Genomic DNA, 23,695 nt, shown 5'->3' on the forward strand with positions numbered 1-23,695 from the left:
AATAAACAGGGTAAGTTTTCCAATGAGCCTCTTTTAAAAAGTTGTACAATAAGAATCATCTTGCAAAATTTTAATGTGCACATTCATGCAGCGGGTGGGGGGAATCTCTCTCACCAATCACCATAGCTGAGTAGATGGTGCCTAGGCTAGTAGTAAGTTTGCAAAGCTGCTTAGACTCCAGGCTGGAACATCCGGTGTCGGCTGAATGGCAGTGGGATAGAAGGATACATGATACTGGGAGAGTCTGCTCTTTCCACAGCTAAAACCCCAAAGTAACTCCACTCACACACACCAGGGCTTCCTCTGAAGTCACTGGGGTTATGATGGATTTACACCACAATACTAACCCGTTGGTGGTTACTAGCCTGTGAGATTATTAGGCAGTATAATAATTATTAGTGTTAGTGCACAATGACTCATGGGATTGTGGGAGACTGAAGCCAGAGGCAGGTATGGGCAGGCTCACAAAGGTTGTCTCCGGCTTAACAGTTTGTCTGTTAGATCTTTGTGCTGTTTAATCACCGTTCTTGGGCTGCGTGCAATGAGATCTTTGTGTGTCTACACTGCATGCTAAACCCAAGCTCTGACTCAGGTTTGAGCCTAAGCCCCTCCCCCCTTCCGTCCACACACAAATATCGGTCTGATGCGGATCAGCAAGCACTCAGGACCCAAGTCCTAGGACCATCCGAGGGCTTGGGTCGGAGCCTGAGTACTGCTGTGACAGGTCCAAACCCTGTCATTTTGCAGTGTGGAACAGGTCCAACAGTGGACCTGAGTCAGGTGGTCTGTGTAGTGTAGAATGCATACTAAGCCCATGTCCCACAGACCCAGGTTTACAATGCAGTGTAGACATACCCTAAACACTGTGACTTATGAGAGAGGAGCAGCAGCATTAAAACATCTCAAACAGATGGGAAATGGTCCTAAAGCAGCCCTTTGAAATTCCTTATCTTGCAAGGAGGGAGAGCGTCTCTGTATAAAGAGGCTGTGTTATCCAATGGCATTCAGTCTGTAGGGCAGCTTTAATACATCAAGCCTGTGTGGTTACTTTGAAGAGCGGGAGATGTGACTTCTCAGCGGGTGGGTGGGCAGATAGGCTGGTGGTACCAGTTCAAATAGTTAAACCATGTTAATGGCAGAAAAAGATGACTGAAGGGGAAAAATCTGATGCTGTTAAATGCATTTTGTTAATACCTGTAAATACAGTAGTACTCAGAATCCCTAGTCATAGGGTACAGCTAGTTCCTGTACAAACACAGAACAAAAAGACAGTTCCTGCCCACAAGAGAGTTCACGTGTGTCGGTCGTCCCCCCCCCCCCCCACACACCTGTTTTAATGGCCAAACCCAACTTTGGAATCCCACTGTTGTTAGCAAACTGCCACCTGCCTTTTGTGCTATTCCTCCAGCATTGCTCCTTGCCTAGTGATTCTGGATGAGAAGAAAAGGAGACTAGGAAAGCCAAGGTTGGTTTATTTTTTCTTTTCAGAACAGTTATGCCACAGGTGTAACTGAACAGATAAGCGCTGGGACAGACTGACAGGCAGCAATTTGCAATAGGCTTGGCACATAATACAGCACTCATCACCTCTGTCGTCTTTCGAGGTACCTGGCCCCACAACCTCATGGCTCTAAACGAGTTTTTCCATGCCCTAGTTCTTTTCAGTATATTATTAATTAACCTGGCCGAGGCACAAACACACACGAATGCAAAGGAGGCGGCTTTAACCAGGCTCGATTAATGCTGTTGAGTCGTACATCTGAATGTGGGCTCAGTGGGACTGCTGACTTTGTTTTTTAAATACCACAAGACACCTCAGTCTGGATCATTGCATTACAGTACAAATAAAAACAGAAAACAAAACCACATCCGCATCATACAAAGTGGGAAGAAAATGAGAATCTAAGTATTTACAGAGCAGGGCTGGGAAAACCACAAAAATATTTACATAAAAATACATGAGCTTGTCAGCATATACATTTTACACCAGTTCACAAAAAAAAAAAAAAACAACCCAAAACAAAAAATCCAAACATGAAAATAAGACACTCTATAAATTAAAGTGAAGGGAACGCTGAAGGTAATCCTAAGGCTTTCTGGGATTTCTCTCTCGTGCGGCTTAGGGCAAAAAGGGTCACATTTTTACAGCAGGAAAATGAACTGCAAAAATCACTGTTTGTGTTGGTTTTTGCAAGAATGGTTGCACACACTGGGGTTACTGTGTACACCTCTTTAAACTACACCATGTCTGTGGCATCAGACTTCTGTAGCACATGGTTCTGGAAGAGTGTCACAGGCCCTTTAAAAAATAAATGGTCAATGCAATTTTTCATTCAGATTTTCTAGCACATTACACACTGTTTCAGTCGATGCTTTGTCTACATACCAATGAGATGAATGGCAGACTACACACAAGGGTCTGTCCCTTTTATAGCTAAAGGGAACAATACATTTTTCAAGTTTATTTTGGTTTTGTGTAGCAATTTGCTACACCTGTGCAATCCTCACTGTTATCCCCTCCCCCCCCAAGTGATAAGCACAAGCCTATTACCTCTGTAAAGACCTGTAGGCACAAAGTTTTTACTGTCATATGCATATAAGTTTAAACCTGATCAGACGTTTTAAAATCAGAACCGAAGTAGATGTGACAAGGCCCACGCCTTGGTTGCGATCTCTACATCTGTAGTCATTGAGAGCTTTCTTTACGGGCCACATTCTGCTCTGAGTTGCAGGTGCAATTCCAGAGCAGATCTCTGCATCACTCCCAGAGCAGAATTGGGCCCAAACTCTCTCACATGGTAATGAGAAATTAAGCTGAAAACTCAGCAAGTGGCAATAAAGAGGCAGGCAGGCAGTGATACGGGTATAGGAAACTTGCCAAGTCTGCTATTGCTCATGTATTCTTACTGAGGTTATACTTAGGGTACATCTACACTACAGGGGGGAGTCGATTTAAGATACACAAATTCAGCTACGTGAATAGCGTAGCTGAATTCGACGTATCGCAGCTGACTTACCCCGCTGTGAGGACGGTGGCAAAATCGACTTCTGCGGCTTTCTGTCGGCGGCGCTTACTCCCACCTCCCCTGGTGGAGTAAGAGCGCCGATTTGGGGATTGATTGTCGCGTCCCAACGGGACGCGATAAATCGATCCCGGAGAGGTCGATTTCTACCCGCCGATTCAGGCGGGTAGTGTAGACCTAGCCTTAGACAATAAGTTACTACAGATGAGCAGAACCTGGCACATAGTTGGTACATTATCATCCTAATTTTTTTCCCCAGCAGGGGTCTCCCCTCGCTACCCCATTCACTGATGGGACTACATGCCATGTTGTGCATCATACCCAACTACTACTTGGCCCAGGGCCACCTGAGACTCTAGAACTCATCTCTATTGTTCTTGAATGACCTGGGGCAATTCCCACCCCCTCTGCAGTGGTCCCCATTCCTGAAGAATGGACACTGTTGGGTGTATAATCTAATGAATGGTGTGGGACTATTTCTCTAAGGGCCATCAAGTTCCAAAATTTAACCACAGTACAAGAGCAGAACTGCATAGTTCACTATATGGCTTTGTTAAGGGAAAAAGAAGGTTCAAAATATTAGCAGTGGAGTGCCTGTGAAGGGTTCATGTTCCTTGCTTGCTGCTCTAGTCTCACCCCTTCATTAGGGCACTTGCCCTAACCCTGGAGTAGAGTTATCAGTTGGGCTCTTACAGGGCTACTGGCCCTCCAATCAAATGTTGTAAGGCTGGGAATGGGAGGAAACTACGGATAAACTTGTTCCCAAGTACATTAAAGGGAAGAGGCTGAATGAATGTCTCATGCTGGAACAAAAAAGAAAGATCCCTGATCTTTAAGAGGGCTGTTATCAGAGAGATGTGAAGCCATTAATCCGTTAGTCAATTCAGACTAACTCCCTCTGTAGACAATTTCCTGACTAACTCCATGCGTGGATGCTCTTATTCCAGGATAAGAACACCTGAGTTAGTTTAATCCAGGGATTAATCTGATTTGGAATAAAGCACTCTTATTCTGGTATATGAGCATCCATCCATGGAGGTGAATCAGGAATAGCTGGTCTGCTCTAAAGTCACACCCTACCTTATTCCAGATTAATTTTCATGTTTAGACAAGGCCCTAATGATGGGGTTGGTTGTTCACTTACGGGGCCATTCCTGGATGGTGCTGAGGGACCTTGACTTCCACGGAAACCAATGATGGTAGAGTGCTGTGCAGACTGTCATGTGTGAACAATGGAGCAGGCTGAGATTCCAGGTTCTGTCTCTTGCTGCTACTGCTCATAAGGAGTGGAAATAGTTGGGAGATGGTGCTTACGCCCTATAGGAGCAGGCCAGCTTCAAGGTAGGCAACAAGTGCAGGCAAGTTCAGTGTTCAAGGGAGCTCAGTTCAGCTGTCTCATAGGGAGGATTCTTTGGGTAACTTAAGGCCAATACAGAGAGGTTGGAAGGAGAATTAAGGCGTTAATGGAGGGAGAGAGAGAGAGAGAGAGAGAGAGAGGTTTGACAGGCTGTCCTGGTCACCTCAATCTTGAATAGCCTGAACCAATGAGTTTGTTCCTGCCCCAAATCCAGAACAAGGGAGGCTGACACTCTGGAGCAGCAGAGGGGAGATGAAGTGCTAAGTTATGTTTAGAGACTAGTATTGGGACTTGACTGAGTACTGCAGCTAGACACCCCTGGACAGATTGTATCAGGAAAGCCAGATTTACTAGCAGAATTGGCTAGTAGCCCAGAGAGAATGGCTGGTCCACTAACAGCCCTTTCATGCTTTATCCTTTCACATACCCCCCCCACACACACCTCCCCCCAAAAAAGAAAAACACCCTCTAGTTAGTCACAAGGTGAATGATATTGAGGTAACCTAGATCACAGTGCTTTTTTCCTGACCGCTAAATTTATTTCCATAACATTTAGGAAAAACTCTCTATATTAAACATTCTTCTTAAAACAATACATTGCACAATAAAATCAGACCATAGGCTATCCTAGTTAAAACAGACCCAGAAAAGGCTATGAGATTAAAAGAACCAAACTGGTTCTAATGACTAGGTACCTATTAGAAGTGTGTTGTTCCCTTGTGAGCACTGACAGGTTTTTATTATTACTTTAAAAGCCAAAAATAGCAATGAATAAAACACTTGTTCTAGGAGGCTCTGACATAAGTTACTTTAATAATCTTAGCTATACTAGCTCCAGGACTTTCAGCTAAGAGAACTTCTCAGATGCTTTCTTTAAATAAACCCTCTGAATTTCAAAACAGGTAGAGAAGTTGTGTGATCCAACAATACAGGAAAGGTCCCCGTAGCATGGGTGAATTCTGAATATTTTAAATGCTAAATGACAAGTATTTTCTAGGAAGCCCTGTCTCATAAAATGTATGTGCTTTAAGGTGGGGTTAAAATGGCTGTGAATCCAGAGAGGCTGCAGATGAAACGCTGTCTTGTTTCTATGAAGTAGGGAAAGCATTTTAAATAGGCAGGGCAACACCAGGAGTGTGTTATAAAGAGGTGCATTGTCCCATCCCTTCACCCTACCCCAATGCCTGAATCCTGGTGTGAACGACACTTGCAATAAGGGAGGAAATGCAATTTCATAGTGCCCACAACACGTAACTGCTCTGTACTTACAGCAACTCACTGTGGGTGAGGCAGTACTAAAAGAGGGCCTCATCCTGTAGGCTGAATATGAAAGTCAACAGGAGTTTTCCTGAAGTAAGGACTGAGTTATTTGGCCCAGAGCAACTCCATGGTCATGCAGCTAAGTTGGTGATTATGCAAGTTGCTCCCAGCAGGGAACCTGTGCTCTAGTTTATAAGCTGGACACAATCATCTAGTGACATTGTAAATAGATGGTAGTGTCAGGCCAGCTAGGACGTGCAATTAAATAGCTGGTTCTGTGGGTAGCCTGTAAGTAAAGAGGAATTAGCATGAAATATGTATGCTGCTCAATCACCTGTGCCCAAGAGTGTGCGTGGCAGGGGAGAAGGGTGGGTTTTTTACTTTCAAAGGTAGAAGTGCTGCCCTGGCTCGCTTTGCTTTCAAAACTCGTCTCCATTTATAGTATCAGAATGAGGGTGAATGCTGGAGTTTCAGTAAATATCCCTTCTCTAGCTAGAAGCTGCTTGTTCAATGAGCCTTTAAAAACCAGACTCTGTTCTGTAACAGCTCTGTGACCTGGCTTGGGGCCAATCCCACTCCCACTCCTACTTCAGTGGGAACTGGATTAGGCCCAGTTACCCCTCCACAATTTTCAAGGGGATGCAGAGCACCAGTAATCTAGGAGGAAACACACACTTTGCAAGCTGTGGGGAAAGGACAGCTTCAGTGTGTTACTGATTCAATCTGAAAGGGTCAGGACAGAGACTTCCCCACGGCATCTCATTCAAAGGGTAAAACCTATCCATGCAACTCCTCTGATGTTGGGAGAGTGACTAGATATGCTTGGGAGACACCAAGAGAAGAGCTGCATGCAACCACCAGCCTATGTCAAATCAGGGGAAGGAAACCCCCTTTTCCCTTCCCCTCCCTACCATGCCTCTTTCAGATCTGCTCTGGGTCCTGGCTCATCTTTTCACATGCCAACACAGCCTGCGTGATCATTCCAACCTCTCAAACGACATGAAAGAAAACTATACACCTAGGACAAACATTGAGTGGTGAGCTGGTGGCAGGGTTGAGAGTGGGTTTGCTTTGCTCATGGGGGTGGGGGTTTTTTTGTTTGTTTTTTTGTTTTAAATTTTGTCATTGAAAAAATAAAACAGTCCACTGTCCAGCAGAGGCTGCTTAGGCTCTATCCCTCCTTCCCCCAGCTCACTCGGCATGGATCTCTGTTTCTGGCCTCTGCAAACACAGCTCTGAAGGGAGGAAGGCCCCTTGGCCCAATGCTGTGGCATATGTCCTACTGTGTGAATGGGGAAAGCCAGGGGGCATGAACGCCCCTCCTCCAAGGTAGCCCCCTCTTTGGTGCTGAGGCATGGTATGGTAATCCTCCAAATTATCGTACTGGGACACCACTGTCAGACTGCTTTGGCGTTTGCCAAGGGTTTGGTATGGGTACAGGAGGCCGGGGTCCCTGTCCATGCTCTCCGGATGCCGGAGTCTGAGGCTGTGGCTCCGTTCTGGCTTGGGAGGCGGCGCCATGGGTTGGACGTGGTGCTCCTCCTCTTTATTATAGCAGTCTCTGGTGTGTTTCTCGGCAGGGGCTATTTGCCTGGCTCGAGGCCTTTCCAAGTCCGGCCGGTCCTCTGCCAGCTTCACCTCCTTGTGGTTGGGTCGCAGGGCCTCCTGTCCGGCTGTGACGTACTTCCCACCCGCGTGCTGGAAACCAACGGGCTCCATGGGTTCCTGGCCACCCTTGGGCCTGTAGTCTGGGTAAGGGGGCCCATTTTTGGATTCCGAAGGCTGCCGATGGCTCGCTTCCTGCTGCAGGTGTCCCCTGTGCTCTGTAGCGTTGCAGCCCGGCTCATGCAGCTTTCGACTCCTGATGCTGCTCTGCTTCTGGGGGAGGGAAGGCTTCTCTGACTGCCCGTTCCCATAGGCCCCATGGTAATGGGACCTGTCCGGCTCCGGCTCGGAGCGCTGCAGATAGTAACGCTCGTCCCCTTCGGGGGTGGCTGCCTTGGTTGGATACCTCCCTTCTTTCCCTTCGGCTACAGTCAGGAGACCAGTTTTCCCAGGATCCGATTTGCTGCGGAGGTGGATGATGTCCAGCCCCCCCAGCTCCTCCTGCAGCAGAGGAGTCACGTTGTCGTACTGGGACATCACGGGCCCTTTCACTTTCTGGCGTGAGCGGCTCTCCCGGCGGATGGACTGCAGGCGGTATTTCTCCATGTCCTCCAGGTCCCATGACATGTATGTGTGCTTGATGTCCGGGGCTGGGGGCACATCTCTGCTGATAAAGCTGTGCTCTTTTCCTGCCAGGTGGCTCATCAGGCCTCCCCGAGGATAGGCAGGCAGGCCGGGATAGCGGTACAGATTCTTATTTTGCAGCCTGGAGGTGTAAGATGCAAAGTCTCGGCTAGGAAGGGGGTGGAAATGCCTAAGCCGCATCGTGCTGTAGGGGTCCAGGTCATAAAACCCCCCATCTGCTGCTGTGGGGTAATAAGAGGAGCCAGACGAGCTGGAATAAGGGCTATACCTGTAATGCACGCGCCCATTCTCGAAGTAAGGCTGCAGCTGAGTGACGTGATAATCTGAGTGGGGCTGGCATGGCTTATACTGATAAAGGGGCCGCGGGCAGTACACGGGCTCGTCATCGGGAGGCACCTCTGTCCGCGAAATGGGGACGGAGCGGATGGTGGAAGGGGTGGAAACGTGCAATGACTGCACCCGGCGGATGGTGGGGTAGGGCGGAGGCTCCTCCGCATACCCTGTGCTCCGCAGGGTGGTAGGGCTCATGGAGGACGCGTACTCCACGCGGTTGCGAGGCTTGGAATGATGGGCTGACGTGTTCTTCCCTTGGCTGGCATAGGCGGTGTAGCGGGGGCCCATGGAAGTGGGCGTTTCCGACCTGGAGGCATAAGCTTGGTGCTGGTCGGATTTGCCGTGGTAGGAGAGATGCGGCGGGACGCTCTCTGGCCTGTACTGATGGACGGACGCTGGCTTGTGGTGCAGATAGTTCTCTGACATGGGCGGCTCAGGGATGCTCTCTGGCTTGGGATGGGGCAGATATGCAGACTGCAGAGAGGCGTGCTTGGGCGGTGGCGGTGGGGGCAAAGCCTCCTCCACAGATGATGGCAGAATGGAGGAAGCCAGGAAGGAATGGTAAGTGGAGGTATTCACTGCATCCATACTGTTGGAGTGCATGGCTGCAGCTATCTTACTCTCCAGCGTTCTCACGGGCGGGATGGGGGGCGCAAAGCCATAGGAGGAGTGTGTGGGGACCAATTCCGAACGCAGGTGCAAAGAGGGAGCCCTGACGTTCTCTCGGGACTTTTCCAAATGGCCCTGGTGGGACGCAGAGGTGGACGAGGTACATCGGATAGCGGAGCTACTTTCGGTGACAAAAACTGGAGCAGGCTCCGCTAGTCGAGGCTCAGGCGGCTTCTCTGGAGGCGGTGCTCCTCGTACCTAGTATGGAGAAACCACATAGAGGTTAGTGTGTGAGCATCCCTCACCCTCCACTGCAGTCTCTATACTGACTACCCATATAATTAGCTCTACAGAATGTATCCCGCTCCCCTACAATATAGCCTGGGCTGCTGTTCAGTCTGTGCAGAGCTGTTTGTTTGAACACGGGGGCAATGTTGTCTTTTGAGAGAGATTTTAGTGATCTTTGGGACATGCTACAATTTGCACCTGTTTTCCCCAGGCTTAATGGGGACTAGTGAATGGGCTGGGAAGTACTGAGATTGTTCATTTATTTCTGTGACCATAAACTGTGGGGAGAAGACCGTTGTCAGTCTGTGGTCTCTAAAGACCAAGGGGCCAAAACGTTTTGTACAGAGCCTAGAACACTTTGACAGATGGCCTTTATAAAGGTATGTATTTTAGCACAGGCAAACCTTGTTTTGAATATATATACACCTAGCTCTGAGTTAACGCATGATCTATAGTAGCATAACAGTACTGTACAAATAAATATTTAACTTCCTCTGAATTAACAACGCTATTCCTTAGTCTGTCTCTGACAATTATTAGATTCCAGGTGTGTGTGAATGCAGTTGCTCTGTTGGCAAGGCTCAAGTTGGTAGCATGTAACGTCGTGATGTCTAAAGCCATTTGAGCCTACATCCAAATCCCAGGATTCAGGACTGTTACTGAACTGTGCCAATAACTGGCTAAGGGGAGAGCCCAGCACTGTTAAAAATACCATCCTTAAGAAGAGACATGAAATTAAAAGTTTTTTTCGGGTCGCTTCTGCTGGAGTTTCAGAGCACATCTGAAATAGAGTAAGGGATGGCTTTGAGATTGGTGTCTTAACTGGCATTCCCTAAGGTGTGGTCTTGTATTCAAAGCTATGTCTAAATTACTCATTGCACACAGTCCAGTATCTAGCCCACTTTTCTAAATCACTATGCTACCAGGACCCAAGTCATTGTTTGCAAAACAATGTGAGAAGATAAGAATAATGGTATGTTGGCATCACTGATTCCCTTAAAACTAGTGTAGGAGGGAGTGTACTGGGGTAGGTATTCCCCGGAAAGTATCAATGAACATACTGGAAAGCACTATCAGAGTGGGTGTATTTATTATACATACACTAATAATTCCTGGGAATCTGTCCCACTCCTTTGTATTTAGGTCATCTGGAGCTGAAAGTATGTCTCACTTGCTCCTCCGTGGATACAGCCCATAATTTCTGTCTCTCAAAATTCCATCCCTACTATTATTACACATAGATGCTGCATGTACAAATATAGATACAAGGGGCAGGGGTAAACGCGCGCATCACTTACCTGGTTGGAACTACTTGATCCTTTGGTGGCTACGGCTGGAACTTGTCCCATGGCTGGCTGATGGTCTGCTTGTCTCTGAGATGGTGCTAGGGAATTGGTCATAAGAATGCGCTGAGCAGCCGTGACAATAACATCTGCCTGAGCGGTGGGTTCAGAGGCCATGTGCTGACCTGCTGTTCCATGACTCATCTCAGTTGCTGGTGTCTGGGTAGTTGTCATGTATGTCATTGTAGCCATGGCGGTTTTCTCCCTGGCAGCTACAGGAGGAGGCTGGAGTTTGTCATCAGCTGTGCTGGCAGGAACATGAAGCTTCTCCACAGGGATGTGATACTTATCCATAGATATGCAAGTATGGAGGTGTGGCTGGTCTATAGGCACATCTGTTGTGGATGGTTCCCGGCTAAGCAAAGCACCTGTATGGAGAGGAGTGTGCTCCCAATCCCCAGGGCCACCTGAATGGGAGGGGAAGTGGTCCTCGTCCCCCACTGTTCCAGTATGGAAGTTGGAGTGGTTCCAGTCCACCTTTGTGCCACTATGCAAGTCCCCAGGCATGCCAGTATGCAGATGGGGCTGGTCCCTGTTTCCAGGTGTACTACGGTGTAGATGACTGCGGTCCCCAGGTGTCCTAGTGAGGTCCTGGTCTACAGGTGCCCCACTCTGGAGTTGATCCCCAGGTGCCCCACTCTGGAAGTGGATTTGGTTCTCAGGAACATCCGTATACAGATGGAGCTTGTCTGGAGCAGCCCCAGCAGAGAGGTGGACCTTTTCTATAGCTATACCAATGTCAGTCTCTCTGTAATTTGTACAGTCAGAATGAGCATCTCCTGGCTTCTTCTGGGACTGAGTAGATGCTTGCTGTGCGGACTCAGCTAACGCTAAGGCCAGCATGCGTGCTGCGTTTTTCGGAGGAGGAGGAGGGATAAGAGACACAGAACTGACAGGAACAGGATCCTGGGGGGAGTCGAGGGCAACTGCTCCTAATGGGGGGAAAATTGAGAGAGAGAGATTTGTTACTCTAAGGATAGTGACCTAACCCTGTAGACCATTATAAAAATAGATGCTTTTCACAGTAGCATTTCCTTGATGTGAAATACTTTATCTTCTGTCCCACATGCAAATGTTGCTGAATTGTACAGCTGTTCAGCAGGAAAACCACACCAAGAGATTGTCTAAAGGTTCCTCTTGCATTTCTAGAGAGGTAGGAAGTAGGTAAGGCAGAGAACGAGACCCCCTTATAACCAATTTAGACCACATGCTTTGGGGCTGAAAAAAAGACCCTTCTTCAAGTGTTGGCAGGTGGTTTTTTTTCATTGAGTGTCTTAGGTGGTCAATTCACTTGTTAACTGATACGTAAAGGTACGCTATAGAGTTTCATTTTATGATAGGATGGGGAAAAAAAAAGACAAAAGGGGGGCACATAAGGTTTTGTGGAAAGTATCCAAGAATTCTGTGATGGAGGGAAAAGACAGAGAGACCTTAGCAACCTGCATCCCCCTGCAAGATACTCCCTCTGATTTAGGATCGGAATGGAGGTGTATTCCCCTCTCCTAAAAGGCACGAAGAGAAGTTTCTGGGAGCAGGTCCCTTTAGAACTTAAAGAAAGAATGGAGGAAAACGCACTGTACCTGGCTGAGTGTGTCCAGAAGGTACAGTCTTATTCTGGCTGCTTGGCATGGGTCGCTCCCCTTCTTCTTGCAACTCTGGCTTGGCAGCAGTCACCTGGGTCTGGGCCTCTTGGTGGCATCCCTCACCTGCTGCCATCTCGCTGGCTTTCAGGGACAAAGACATCCTCTGGGTTGGGGACCTGTCTGTGGCTTCGTTGACGCTTTTGCTCCAGTTTGGAGAAGCCGCATTCCCCGCAGCACTAGGCATCCCTTCACATGCTTGTCTGGGCAGCGTCAAAGAGACTGGCTCTGATATAGTCACCAGCGGAGACTTGATTGGCTTTCGGCCCGTCTTAGGTGAGAAGGCATGGGCAACCTTCTCCGAGAAGGAGTGGGTTTTGGATTCTTTCTCCTCAGTTGGGCTCAGGTCCAGAGTAAAGAAGGGACTCATTTTCTCTTGGAAGGGGGACACTGGTTCAGAACTTGTGGCACTGCCAGGGGTCTGACTCTGGCTTCCAGACTCCAAATCCTTCTTAGCTACGCTTGGCTTGTCCCTGTTAAAACCCATGGACTCCAACAGAGAGATGCTGCTAGCCATGCACTCGGACTCTGCCTTGGGTGGACTGCACTGAAAAGACATAGGGTCAAAATCCAGGCTAGCTACTCCAATATCCGGTGGGCTCAGGTCAACATCTTCTGCTGACCTAGGAGAGATGAGGGCAGGAACATGAATCAGCCCCTCGTCCCCATCGCTCTCATTGTCATGGGGCAGGTTATCATAAGAATTGCAGCGGTTCATGGTCCCCAGGAGCTCCCCATTGAAGGAAGCAGACAGTGCATCGCTACTGGACCTGGGTCTTCTAGGCCGGAACAGTTTAGATTCACCTAGCAACAAGGACATGGATAAGCATTAATAGGGCACTAGATAAATGTTCATTAAAAACTGCATGAGGCCATGACTTCCGAGCTGTTTTTGTTGATTTAGTTTAAAACTCCGCACAATAGGACACTGATCTCAGTTGTGGTCTCTTGGCACTAAAGTAATACAAATAATAATAAACCAGTGCAGGCTAACTTGGGTTAAAGGGAGTGTGGGAAACTAACGTAGATGTACTTGAAACCATTTACTAGGCTAAAACAGTTGATAAAACTATTTAAGTTTAGTTTGCCTGGATGATGTAGGCTCAATCAAATGGTTTTTAGACCAAAACAGGGTTTTAGAAAACCGTTCCAAAACTAGTTAATAAATGCAGTCGAAGTCCCAATATGGTCTAGTCACGAAAGTGAATGTTAAACATAAGCAGATCTGATACAAACACTGTCTTAATAAAAGCAGGTTTTACTTTTTGATTCTAGAAGGAAAATAACATGTAGTAAAGATCTCTGAAGTGCACTGCATCGGCCCATGGTACCACATGAATGCGCAAGCAAATCTAGTCCATTAAGCATTTCTGCAGACCTTCATTTAGTCATCTAATCAAGAAAGCTATATGGTCTATAGCTATGAAGGAGCCGAGGCACCGTCACAATTAAGCTTACATTGAGCACTGCACGTCAGTAACTTTAGCAAAAATCTCTGAAGCATATGAATACATTTGGCAATAGAAAAGGTTTTAGGGTCAGTCTCTTTTTGCTTTATCAGATACTCAGATATTATGGTGGGGAGTGGCAGTAAAACACTCAGATTTCAAATGCATTTTAAAATTGAATTATTGCTATATAAAGGCCAGACGGGGTCACATTTACTAGATAGTTCATTTTGGTTTTCCACCTCTGTGGTTGGGGTTAATTTAGCAATGCTATTTCTTGGTCAGTACTGTATTATAGTAAATAAAATGTATACCAATCTCACTATCCTTTCTTTTTAAAAATTAGAATAAGGCAAGGGCTACTAGCTTTGTCACCCTTGACCACCAGAGCTGTGCAGGCAAAACCCTGTATTGTAGGTGCAGGTATACTGGCAAAACTGCTTTTGCTGGGGGAGGGGAGGAAGACAGGAAGCTGGAATCAGCTGTGTGAGCAGAAGCTGAGTTTCGCTTGTATATTATATAGGGATACCCATACTGGCAAAGTGCTTCTAGTGTAGACCTGGCCTAAATTTTAATGCTTGTGAAATGAAGTCCATTGAATTTTCCCAGCTTATATAATACTACTTCACCTTTAGAAATGGCCCAAGGAGCAAACATCCACTGTTGTAAGTTTTTACACAACTTCCAGTAAAAACTAGGTGAGTCCAAGCTAATTTCACTTTTGAACTACATAGGAGTTGCACGTTCAAGGGGAAACTTGCTCTGACGTTAATGAGCTCTTCCTTAGAGGATGAAACCAGCCTGACTTTGACACCATGTGTCAACTAGGTTCCATGAAACATCACAGAGCCATGTAAAAATCTGCTTTGTAACATTTAGTTCTAAAGCAAGAACAACTCCTATTGACCTCAGTCACACTGGATTGACACTATTAAGTTGTTGGTACGTGACTGCTTATGAGTTACATGCACTAACAAAGGTAGACACACTGAAATATGAATACAGTGTGACCCTGTTTGGCAACAGATGCACGGATTCCAAGGCCAGAAGGGACCATTGTGATCATCTCATCTGACCTCCTGTCTAGCACAGGCCACAGAGATTCTCCAACATAATAGGATGTCTCGTGGAAGACTGGGCAGTTGCTCACTAAAACTGATTTTACAAGAGAAGGCATAGGACTTAGTCATGGACACCACCATCTACTTTATGAAGTGCTGTAACATTCACAGGTCTATAGAAATGTCACACTCCCTTTTACACTTTGTGAGCCAGTTGTTTTTCTATCTTACCATCAACAGCATGCAGGGAAGTGAGAGACTCTTCACTTTTAGCTGAGCGCAGGGTCCCGCTATCTCCTCTCCCACCTACAGAACCAAACGTAAAAGAAGCATTTTTATAATCTGCCATGTGCTCATGGCGTGAAGATAGATGGGTTTCTGCCAGCCGTACCACTCGCTCCAATCTAAGCAGCTTTTCTACTCTCCTACGTGCTCGCACAAAAGCTGCAGTCACAACTGTATGCTCTTTGTATCCCATAGCACAATTTATACTATTGGGCATTTCTACAGTGTCTTCCATCAAAAAAACAACAGAGGGTCCTGTGGCACCTTTGAGACTAACCTTTTCCATCAAAAAGGAGCTTTACCCACACAAGTGAATTAACAGAGGTGCCAAAGGTTAGGTGGTGGTAATATTCTCCCCTACAAAGGGAGAAACTGACAACGAACTGTTAATCTCTGCAGAGGGATGGGTTGGGAAGCAAACTGGCCATAGGTCCCCAGCCCTGATGCCTTTTGGGGGAGAGGGTGCAGGCTCATTTGAATCTGAAGTGGGAGGAATGGGTAAGGAGCCCCATAAGATGATGCCCCTTGATCGGGCAATGGCAATGTATCCCACTGATCCATCGGTGTAATTCAGAGTAGTCTGAAGACTGCTCTAACTTTCACCATCTACCAGTGGCTCCAAGGGCCATTACAGTAGCTGAGGATCACTGGAAGCTCTCAGCCCCTGTACTCTAGCAGCTGGAGAGAGGCATGGTAACCTCTATGTAAGCAAAGGATGCTCCTCTACCTGCTGTATCAGTTTGTGGTGGAAGCACAATGCAAAGCAGCCAAAGGCGGGGAAGAACTCGGGCTGCATATTTTGTGGGCACAGAATAAGCATTATCTTTGAAGTACCGGGGAAGTCTGTGGATACTTCTGAAACCACTGCCATGAAATATACAAGGGTTCCCTACTATGGCCAAGGTGGGACTTTCATCCCCTCTCTCTAATTTCATTTTATACTAAGGAAAATTTGCAAATCATTCAAAGTTACTGAAAACTATAAGGTGGTATTTTAAGAGGAGCTGGAGAGAGATACTAGATGGATATACATAAAAGGGGGTTGTAGGTAAGGGAGAGGCACATCTCTATCTACATCATATTACACACAGTCTCAGAGTCTAAATGCTTGTCTATATGTGGAAGTTTATGGGCATTACTATAGTAGTATAAACTCCCTTTTTTACTATGGAATGAGGGCCCTTTTCCAGGTTAGTTTATACTGCTCCCCAAGAGAGAGAAGCTAAACCAGAAAAACACACTCTTAGGCTACGTTTACACTACCCGCCTGAATCAGCGGGTAGAAATTGATCTCTCGGGGATCGAATTATCGCGTCTCGTCGGGATGCGACATTTGATCCCCGAATCGACGCTTGTACTCCACCAGGGGAGGTAGGAGTAAGTGCTGTCGACGGGGGAGCCGTGGAGGTCGATTTGCCGCCGTCCTCACAGCGGGGTAAGTCGGCTCCGATACGTCGAATTCAGCTACGCTCTTCGCGTATCTGAATTTGCGTATCTTAAATCTATCTCCTCCCCCCTGTAGTGAGGACGTAGCCTTATTGTGGAATAAGAGTTATACCTGTTTAGTAATGTCAGTAAACTTTCCCAAGAACACTGAGTTGTCAGTCCTGAATCCGTTGGGTTGTTTTTGTAACAATGACACCCCTGGATATGGTCTGGATCTAAAAGCATGAACCTCTACTGCCTCAGCTAAAGAACTCAGGTTCCATTAATGAAAGGCTGTAGTGGGCCATAATCCATGAATAGAGGTTTGAATCTAAGCACTGGAGGGGAACAGAGAAGCATACTAAGTGTGGGTTACTTTCCCAGCAGCAGCCTGTTTGCTAGGAACAAAGGGAACCCTACTCACCTGCCAGCGCTATGGCTTTCATTTCGGAGGGCTCACTTGGATTGCGCTGCAGTTTCCGCTTGGAGACAGAAGAGGATTTTCCCAGGTTGAAGAAGGAGCGCCAACTGCCAACAGGGGATTTCTTCATCTTGTTGGGCGGTCTTTTTCTGGAGCAAGAAAGCAGAAGGGGGTTTGCATTCAGGATGCGTTGCCAGTCACTTAGTCTTACCAACCAGACCTGATTCTTTCTACTCCTGGCATGCTGGCTTTGGCAGAGAATCTGGTGCTGAAACAAGGCTGAGAAAACTAGACATGTATATTTCAGCAGCAGAGAATATTTGTGCTTCTCTATCTGGAAAGGTCCAGTCCCAGAACTTGTGGGGTCAATTCCATTGAACAAAACTGAGCTCCTGTATAAAGGACATTGGTTTCCTTTTTGTAGCAGGGCCGTTGGAATGCTGTTCAGGTCTGGCGCCTTAAATTCCAAGTCTGAACCAAGAATGCCTCTTATTTTATACGCAAATGTACCTGTTCCCTTAATTATAACTAAACTAAACATAGCAGGAAAGGGATTTGAGAGAATTTGATTTGCATTATAAAAACTACTTGACCCCATACCGCATCTCCTAAGTCTCCAAGCACACGTGCATGAATCTGTGGTGGGACAGAGGGAGTCATATGGCCAGCTCACTCAAGGCATACAACAAACATATGGCTCAATTTACACCTCAGATGTCTCTGCATGTGTCCTGCTGCACCCTCATGGATACAGAACAACCCCCTCCCACTGGGGGTGGGAGGCGGACTATGTATTGCAAGCAAGGCTTGCTGAGGTCAAATGGCTGTAATCGTTAAAAGCCTGCTGAAACACACAGTGATGGAAAGTAAAAGACTCTACCTTTCAGATGGAAAGTCTATGACGGTGTGGAATTTCCCCTGTAATGCAGCAGGGCCTTCTCCCACTTCAATGTATTTACTGTCTGCCACTATAGGGGAGTTGATCTGGGCTTGCGTCCTTGCTTGTGCCTCCTCCAGGGTGAGCAGCTTAGTTGAGGGCGAGGACACGAGCAGTGATTTGGGGCGTGATAAGGAAGTGTGACCTGCAAATGAAAACCAGAGTCAAGGAAGAGAATCAGAGAGGAGCAGTAGGAAAAATAAGGCCCATGGATAGATTATAGCATTTCCTGAGCCCTTGGAAACCCAAGAAAAGGCCAACATAGCTTCTATTAGTTCTGCCATAATGGGTGTGTGTGTGTGTGTGTAACAGTGGAATTAATAATTGGCAAAGTCTTATAGGATGTCATTGGGAGGGAGAAAACCATGAGGATTCTGTATCAATTACTCTAGAAGCCTACAGGAACTGATCTCCATTCTAGAGGTGTTTGCTTTTAACCATCTCTGAATTCTAGGGCTAGAATATTTTCAGTTCTCCTATAGGCTGGTACAAAACCCTGTACAGAAAGGTGTCTGTTTTCTTTCTAATTGCTGGTTTTACTTGCACTCACCAACCTTGGTTCTAGCTCAGAGTATGGGGGGGAATGGTTAGTTCTAAACATTTTAAATAGGAGTGATTTAAGTCATACATACTAGTTGCAAGCATATTTGTAACATTTTAAATAGCTCCCAACAAATACTAGGACAGAGCGTAATAAACTAGGAGCTGGACTGTTTTATGGCTGTAGTTGTTTTTCCCCTTTTTCTTTATTGCTACTTAAATAAAGTTTTGGGTTTTGTTTCTTTAAAGTGAGTTAAACACTTTTTTTTTTTAAAATAAGATAAAATTACTTCCCAGGACTACAACCCTGTATGTCAACTTTCCTTGCAGAGGAACCTGTTACAACAGAGCTAGTTGATAGAGTGGTTTAGTAAATCATATGCAACCCTGTTACGATAGCCCTCCTGCGCTTATGAGTATGAATTTTGCCAATGTTAACATGATTAGCCCTTGCCAGCTTACTGAACACCACAACCCTGCATAAAATGTGCATGTAGGCCCTTGTCTGCACTGCTCTTTGAGACATGTTTAAAAGTTATTCTATGCTGAACAGTGGCCCAATCCCCACACTGGCCCAATCCCCACACTGGCTTGGAAAAATGGTATAGAAAACATGTCCTAGCTCAGGCTGATCAGCAGTGGTCACTCAAATCATGTTAGAAACAGTCTTCAGTATCACCTAAAGAGATTCTTGCCTGCATATTTATACCTGCCTGGAAATTTCTACCACAAGCTTATGCTCCAATACTTCTGTGGCACCTTATAGACTAGGGGTAGGCAACCTATGGCACGTGTGCCAAAGGCGGCACGCGCGCTGATTTTCAGTGGCACTCACACTCCCCGGGTGCTGGCCACCAGTCCAGGGGACTCTGCATTTTAATTTAATTTTAAATGAAGCTTCTTAAATATTTTAAAAACCTTATTTCCTTTACACACAACAATAGTTTAGTTATATATTATAGACTTCTAGAAAGAGACCTTCTAAAAACGTTAAAATGTATTATTGGCATGCGAAACCTTAAATCAGAGTGAGTAAATGAAGACTCGGCACACCGCTTCTGAAAGTCTATAACAGGGGTCGGCAACCTAACAGGACTCTGTCGCTTTTTATAGATCCAGACTAACACGGCTACCCCTCTGATACTTGACACCTAAAGAGATGCACACTTGAAGCACTAGTAATGTGTACACTTCCATCAGGAGGTGTGACTGCAGCTTGTGTATACACACTCAAGCTAGATCCTGGGTACATACTGGAGCTGGCTTGAGTAACGGCACTAGTGATGCCTCAGCAGCATGGCCGGCAACACAGACTGTACAACCCCACCCAGGACACAGTGTATGTCCTCAAGCTGCCATCTTGTATGGCTGCACTGGTACCATTGTTCAAGCTAGCTAGATCAAACCTAACTCAGATATGTCTACATGTGCTGTAATCATACCTGCCGAGTGCAGTGCAGACAGCCCCTTACAGGATGCTACATGCTGTCTCGCTCCTGTAAAATGTTCCTTGAGCTTTGCTACTACCGTATGACAAGCCCCAGCATCTTGCTCGCCATTGAGACACATTGCTGAGAGCAACCAACAAATCAAAACAGAGACTGGTTTGCTAATTGGTAAATTAAACACAGACCATTTTGAACTCAGATAAACATGCTGAGAACTTGAGCCAAATAATTGTCTCCCCCTGGAAGAAAACAGCCTGGACCAGGTATAATTAACACTGAAAGATCAGCTAGAATCATGGTGGAAATATGCATGTATCGCTCAACTAGGGCTCTTATCGTAACAGCTGAGCAAATCCCTCACTCCTACTGCTTTATACTTGCCTCTTGGGTGGACAGCTGGACTGACAGCAAATCTACTACGCTGAAGACAATGAGGCCCTAACACGGAAATGGAAAGCATCAAATACACTGGCAAACAGCTTAACTCTGCCCATAGTTAGTGACAACTGCATTGAAAAAGCCCATTTTGTACTAAGGATGAGCTACATTAAATCAGCTACTTGATATTTTAATATCTATTAGATACATGTATGTTCAATCCCCATGATGTATTACTAACAAATGGAGTCAAATTCCTCCCTGGTGTAACTTTACTGACTTCACTGGGGAGATAGCAGGCATTTGCAAGAAATGGGAATTTTAGTTTTGCACTGTGACCATTTTCTGCACCAAGAAAAGCCTTCACAGACTGGACTCGTTGTGTTTTGGTGTATCACACAGAGTGAATGCAGAACTCATCTGTCCAAGTGGAGCTATACCTTTAAGGAATCAATACTGGATTATCATCTCTGCTGAACTGTAACTTTGTCTAAAATCTGTGTGGAGCGGTTAGCAGTGATGATACATTTTACAGGCTAAACAAATTAGTAATGCTTTAATCATTCCAATGCCCTGTACAATATGGTTCAGTTCATTGCTAGGCCCTCCAACCTCATTGGGTGCCTCGTAGCCTCACCCCATAGGTCGGTGGTTCTCAACCTTTCCAGGCAACTTACTGTGCTCCTTTCAGGAGTCTGATTTGAGCCCCGAGTGGGTAGGGCTTGGGCTTCCGCATGTGTCTTAAGCTTCAGGAGGGGCCCTGCCTGCCACCCTCTAAGGCCAGCCCTGCACTTGAGACCCTCCTAAACCCATCCCACAACCCCCCATGTTGAGAAACATTGATAGTATATAGAGCAGTATAAACAAGTCATTGTATGAAATAATAGTTTGTACTGACTTCACTAGTGCTTTTTAGGTAACCTGTTGTAAAACCAGGCAAATATCTGGATGAGTTGATGTACCCCTGTTTGAGAACCACTGCCAAAGGTGGGAACTGGCCACTAGTTACAAGAATATGGGTAGAGTTGTGTGGCTAACAAGTCAGAGCCACGCTAATGAATGCCTGCAGGCTCCATGGAAAATGGACCCTTTAATGTTTAAGATTTAAAATGTTTCTTATTAAAAGTGGGGCCCAAAATTTCAAATGTGGGTGTCTAAAGTTAGGCACCTACTACAGTGGCCCCATTATTAGAGGTGCTGAGCACCACCTCTTCCCACTAGGGTCAGCGGGAGCGGTGGCTACTCAGTATGTCAGCGTGCCACACTTTCAGCACATAAGCTTGAAAATGCTGGCCTTGATGGCAGGAGTATGTACCATACTGCACAAGCCTGTGTTGCAAAGACAACTTGAAGGGAGGAGCATGCAGGAGTGAAAACTTGGTAATAAAGCCCCTTAAAGATTATCACAGACCTTCCACAAGGGAAAAGCTACAACTGTGCCAAGACAGAGAAACATACGTGAATCACAGGAATAAAGAGCAGTAATTGTTGATGTCAAATTATTAGGCCCAATTCTACAGAGCACCCTTGATTCCTATTGACGTCAATGGGAGAGGAAGGTTGTCAAGACCCCCAAAACTCAGGCCACATCTATCAACTTTAGGCACCCATCCCTGAAAATGTTGGCCTTTTGTTTTTACTGTAAACACTATTCCAAACTTCTACTGGAGAGGCTAGAGTTTTTCCTAAAATCTTCCCCTCATTTTGCTACAATTAAACCCCTCAAAGAATGTACATACCTGCCCCGTCTCGTATGACTGAGCTGAGTTTGGAGCTGAAGAGGACATCAACGTGATTCAGGATAAATTCCACCACCACGGACTGGATTCGGACCTCCATGAAGGCAGCTGTTCCACTGAAACAGGCAGACTCTATCTGTTTCGATCTAAGGAAATGCATGGTGGATTAAACTTCAATGTAAATTCACCATGGGTATGGGCTCATTGAGCATACGGACTTGCACTGCTGCGACCAGGTATATACCACCACTTAGGGCAGGTTCCATAAGGGATCCAGATAGCGCTTTAAGGACCAGATTCTCTGCTGGTGTAACTCCCTTTGTTTTCAAAGAGCTGGAGAAATCATCACGCTGAATTTGGTGCTGTGATGACTTCAGTCTAGATCTGACTCGATGTCAATAGCAACAGTGTCCCCCTAGTGGAGGGAGGAGCAGCTGTTGCAGGCCCAGACTGAGGTGAGTGATAGAGCTGCATGTCGAAGGCTTGCCTGTTTTGTCCCCTTCCCTCCATGTGCACTTGAAGTTGACAATGCAATTACATGAACAAGCTCACTGTAGCCTTTTAAATAAACTTTTCCCCATGAGCTAGGAAAATCTCCAACTAGCCCACCAACATTCAAAAGTAGCCTTAACCAAGAGAAAATCGCCAGGCAGAAGAAACTGGCTCACACACGTTAACTGCCCATGAGGGACTCTCTGACTCAGATATCTCAGGATGGTAATTGGATAGTCCAGAAACTAGCACAATAAAACAAGGAGGAGGGAAGGGGGGGGGGGGGGTGGTTGTTTTGTGTTTTAAGTAAGGTTTTGAAATTAGTGATGGCATTGTACGATTGTCCCTCTGGAATCTCCCATGTCAAAGTTTATCCAAGGGTCTGGCAAGATCATTTACATATGTCTGAAACCTACTAGAGGTGCTGGGGGCGCTGCTTCACCTCCTGGCTTGAAGTGATTTCCATCATATATAGGGTTTACAGTTTGGCTCAATGGCTCTCAGCACCCCTGAAACCTACTAGTGTATATATCACATCCCAGTGCAGCAGTCTGTCTAGTTTGATGTCAGTGGTGCCACAGAATGGAACCAGTTTTCCTGCATGACCAAAGGAGACAGTATCCACGTCTAACCGAGGGAGAGAAAAAGTAGGCCTGATTCTCCATTCATTTACACTACTGCAAATAAGGAGTAATTCTGTCAAAATCAGTGGAGTTACAATGGTGAAACAGGCCCAGTGGGCCCACAAGGCCAGCTGCTGTAGTTCCACTGACATCAATGAGAATGATGCTAGTAGAAGACCTGGCCCAACATGTCCAGTCTCAAAGCACTTTCTCTGGAAAATCTCCCACTGAAAAACCCATAGCAGTTGTGCCTGAATAAGAATTGAAGAATCAAAACCATAGGGGTTTTTCTGGGTGTTGACATTTAGCATCCTCTTGGGAACATAGCATGAAATAACCTCAGCATGCAGTGTTTACTTGGCAGAACAGGTTTGAAGCGTGTTTCAAATGTAAAGGTGAGAGAAAATCCAAGAGAAGTACCTTAGTAGGTTTGGCGCCCAGACAATTGCTAAGTTCTTGGTATGCATGTTTGTGATGGAGCAGTAATCTGCTAGATGAGCCAAGTGCCTCATTAGGAACTCCAGTGTCCTGAAAAATGAGAACGAGATGCAAAAATCTGTTAACCGATAGGCAAACATTCAACCCCCATTAGCAAGCCTTGCTGCAACTGGCCGCACAGAAAAACACAATGAATTAATTGGTATTTGCTTGGAAGCAACAGGAGGAATGATGTGCCCTAAGCAAGACAAAAACGTTGCCTCAGGCAGATAATTACAGCAGGGTCTCCTGACTGTCAAATTGAAGAAACATATGCACTTGTTAGATTTAACAGAACACCGGGGGGGGGGGGGGGGG

At 46.2% G+C, this 23,695-nt stretch overlaps 1 protein-coding gene across 2 annotated transcripts in view; it reads right to left on the bottom strand.

Annotated features, from left to right (window-relative positions):
* Positions 1–4,778: 4,778 nt before the first annotated feature.
* The window catches only part of ARHGAP32 (Rho GTPase activating protein 32), a 267,273-nt gene continuing 248,356 nt past the window's right edge, over positions 4,779–23,695 (bottom strand). For both annotated transcript variants that reach the window (XM_034754531.1, XM_034754532.1), the window contains 8 exons: positions 23,321–23,428; positions 21,786–21,931; positions 17,624–17,825; positions 16,747–16,892; positions 14,844–14,918; positions 12,044–12,907; positions 10,419–11,395; positions 4,779–9,090 (listed from right to left, as the gene is read on the bottom strand). In XM_034754531.1, coding sequence (XP_034610422.1) covers positions 6,832–9,090; positions 10,419–11,395; positions 12,044–12,907; positions 14,844–14,918; positions 16,747–16,892; positions 17,624–17,825; positions 21,786–21,931; positions 23,321–23,428 — 4,777 coding nt within the window. In that variant the 3' untranslated portion in view covers positions 4,779–6,831. The remainder of the gene's footprint in view (positions 9,091–10,418; positions 11,396–12,043; positions 12,908–14,843; positions 14,919–16,746; positions 16,893–17,623; positions 17,826–21,785; positions 21,932–23,320; positions 23,429–23,695) is intronic.

The sequence above is a fragment of the Trachemys scripta genome, chromosome 21 (genome assembly GCF_013100865.1).
Source record: "Trachemys scripta elegans isolate TJP31775 chromosome 21, CAS_Tse_1.0, whole genome shotgun sequence".
NCBI lineage: Eukaryota > Metazoa > Chordata > Testudines > Emydidae > Trachemys > Trachemys scripta.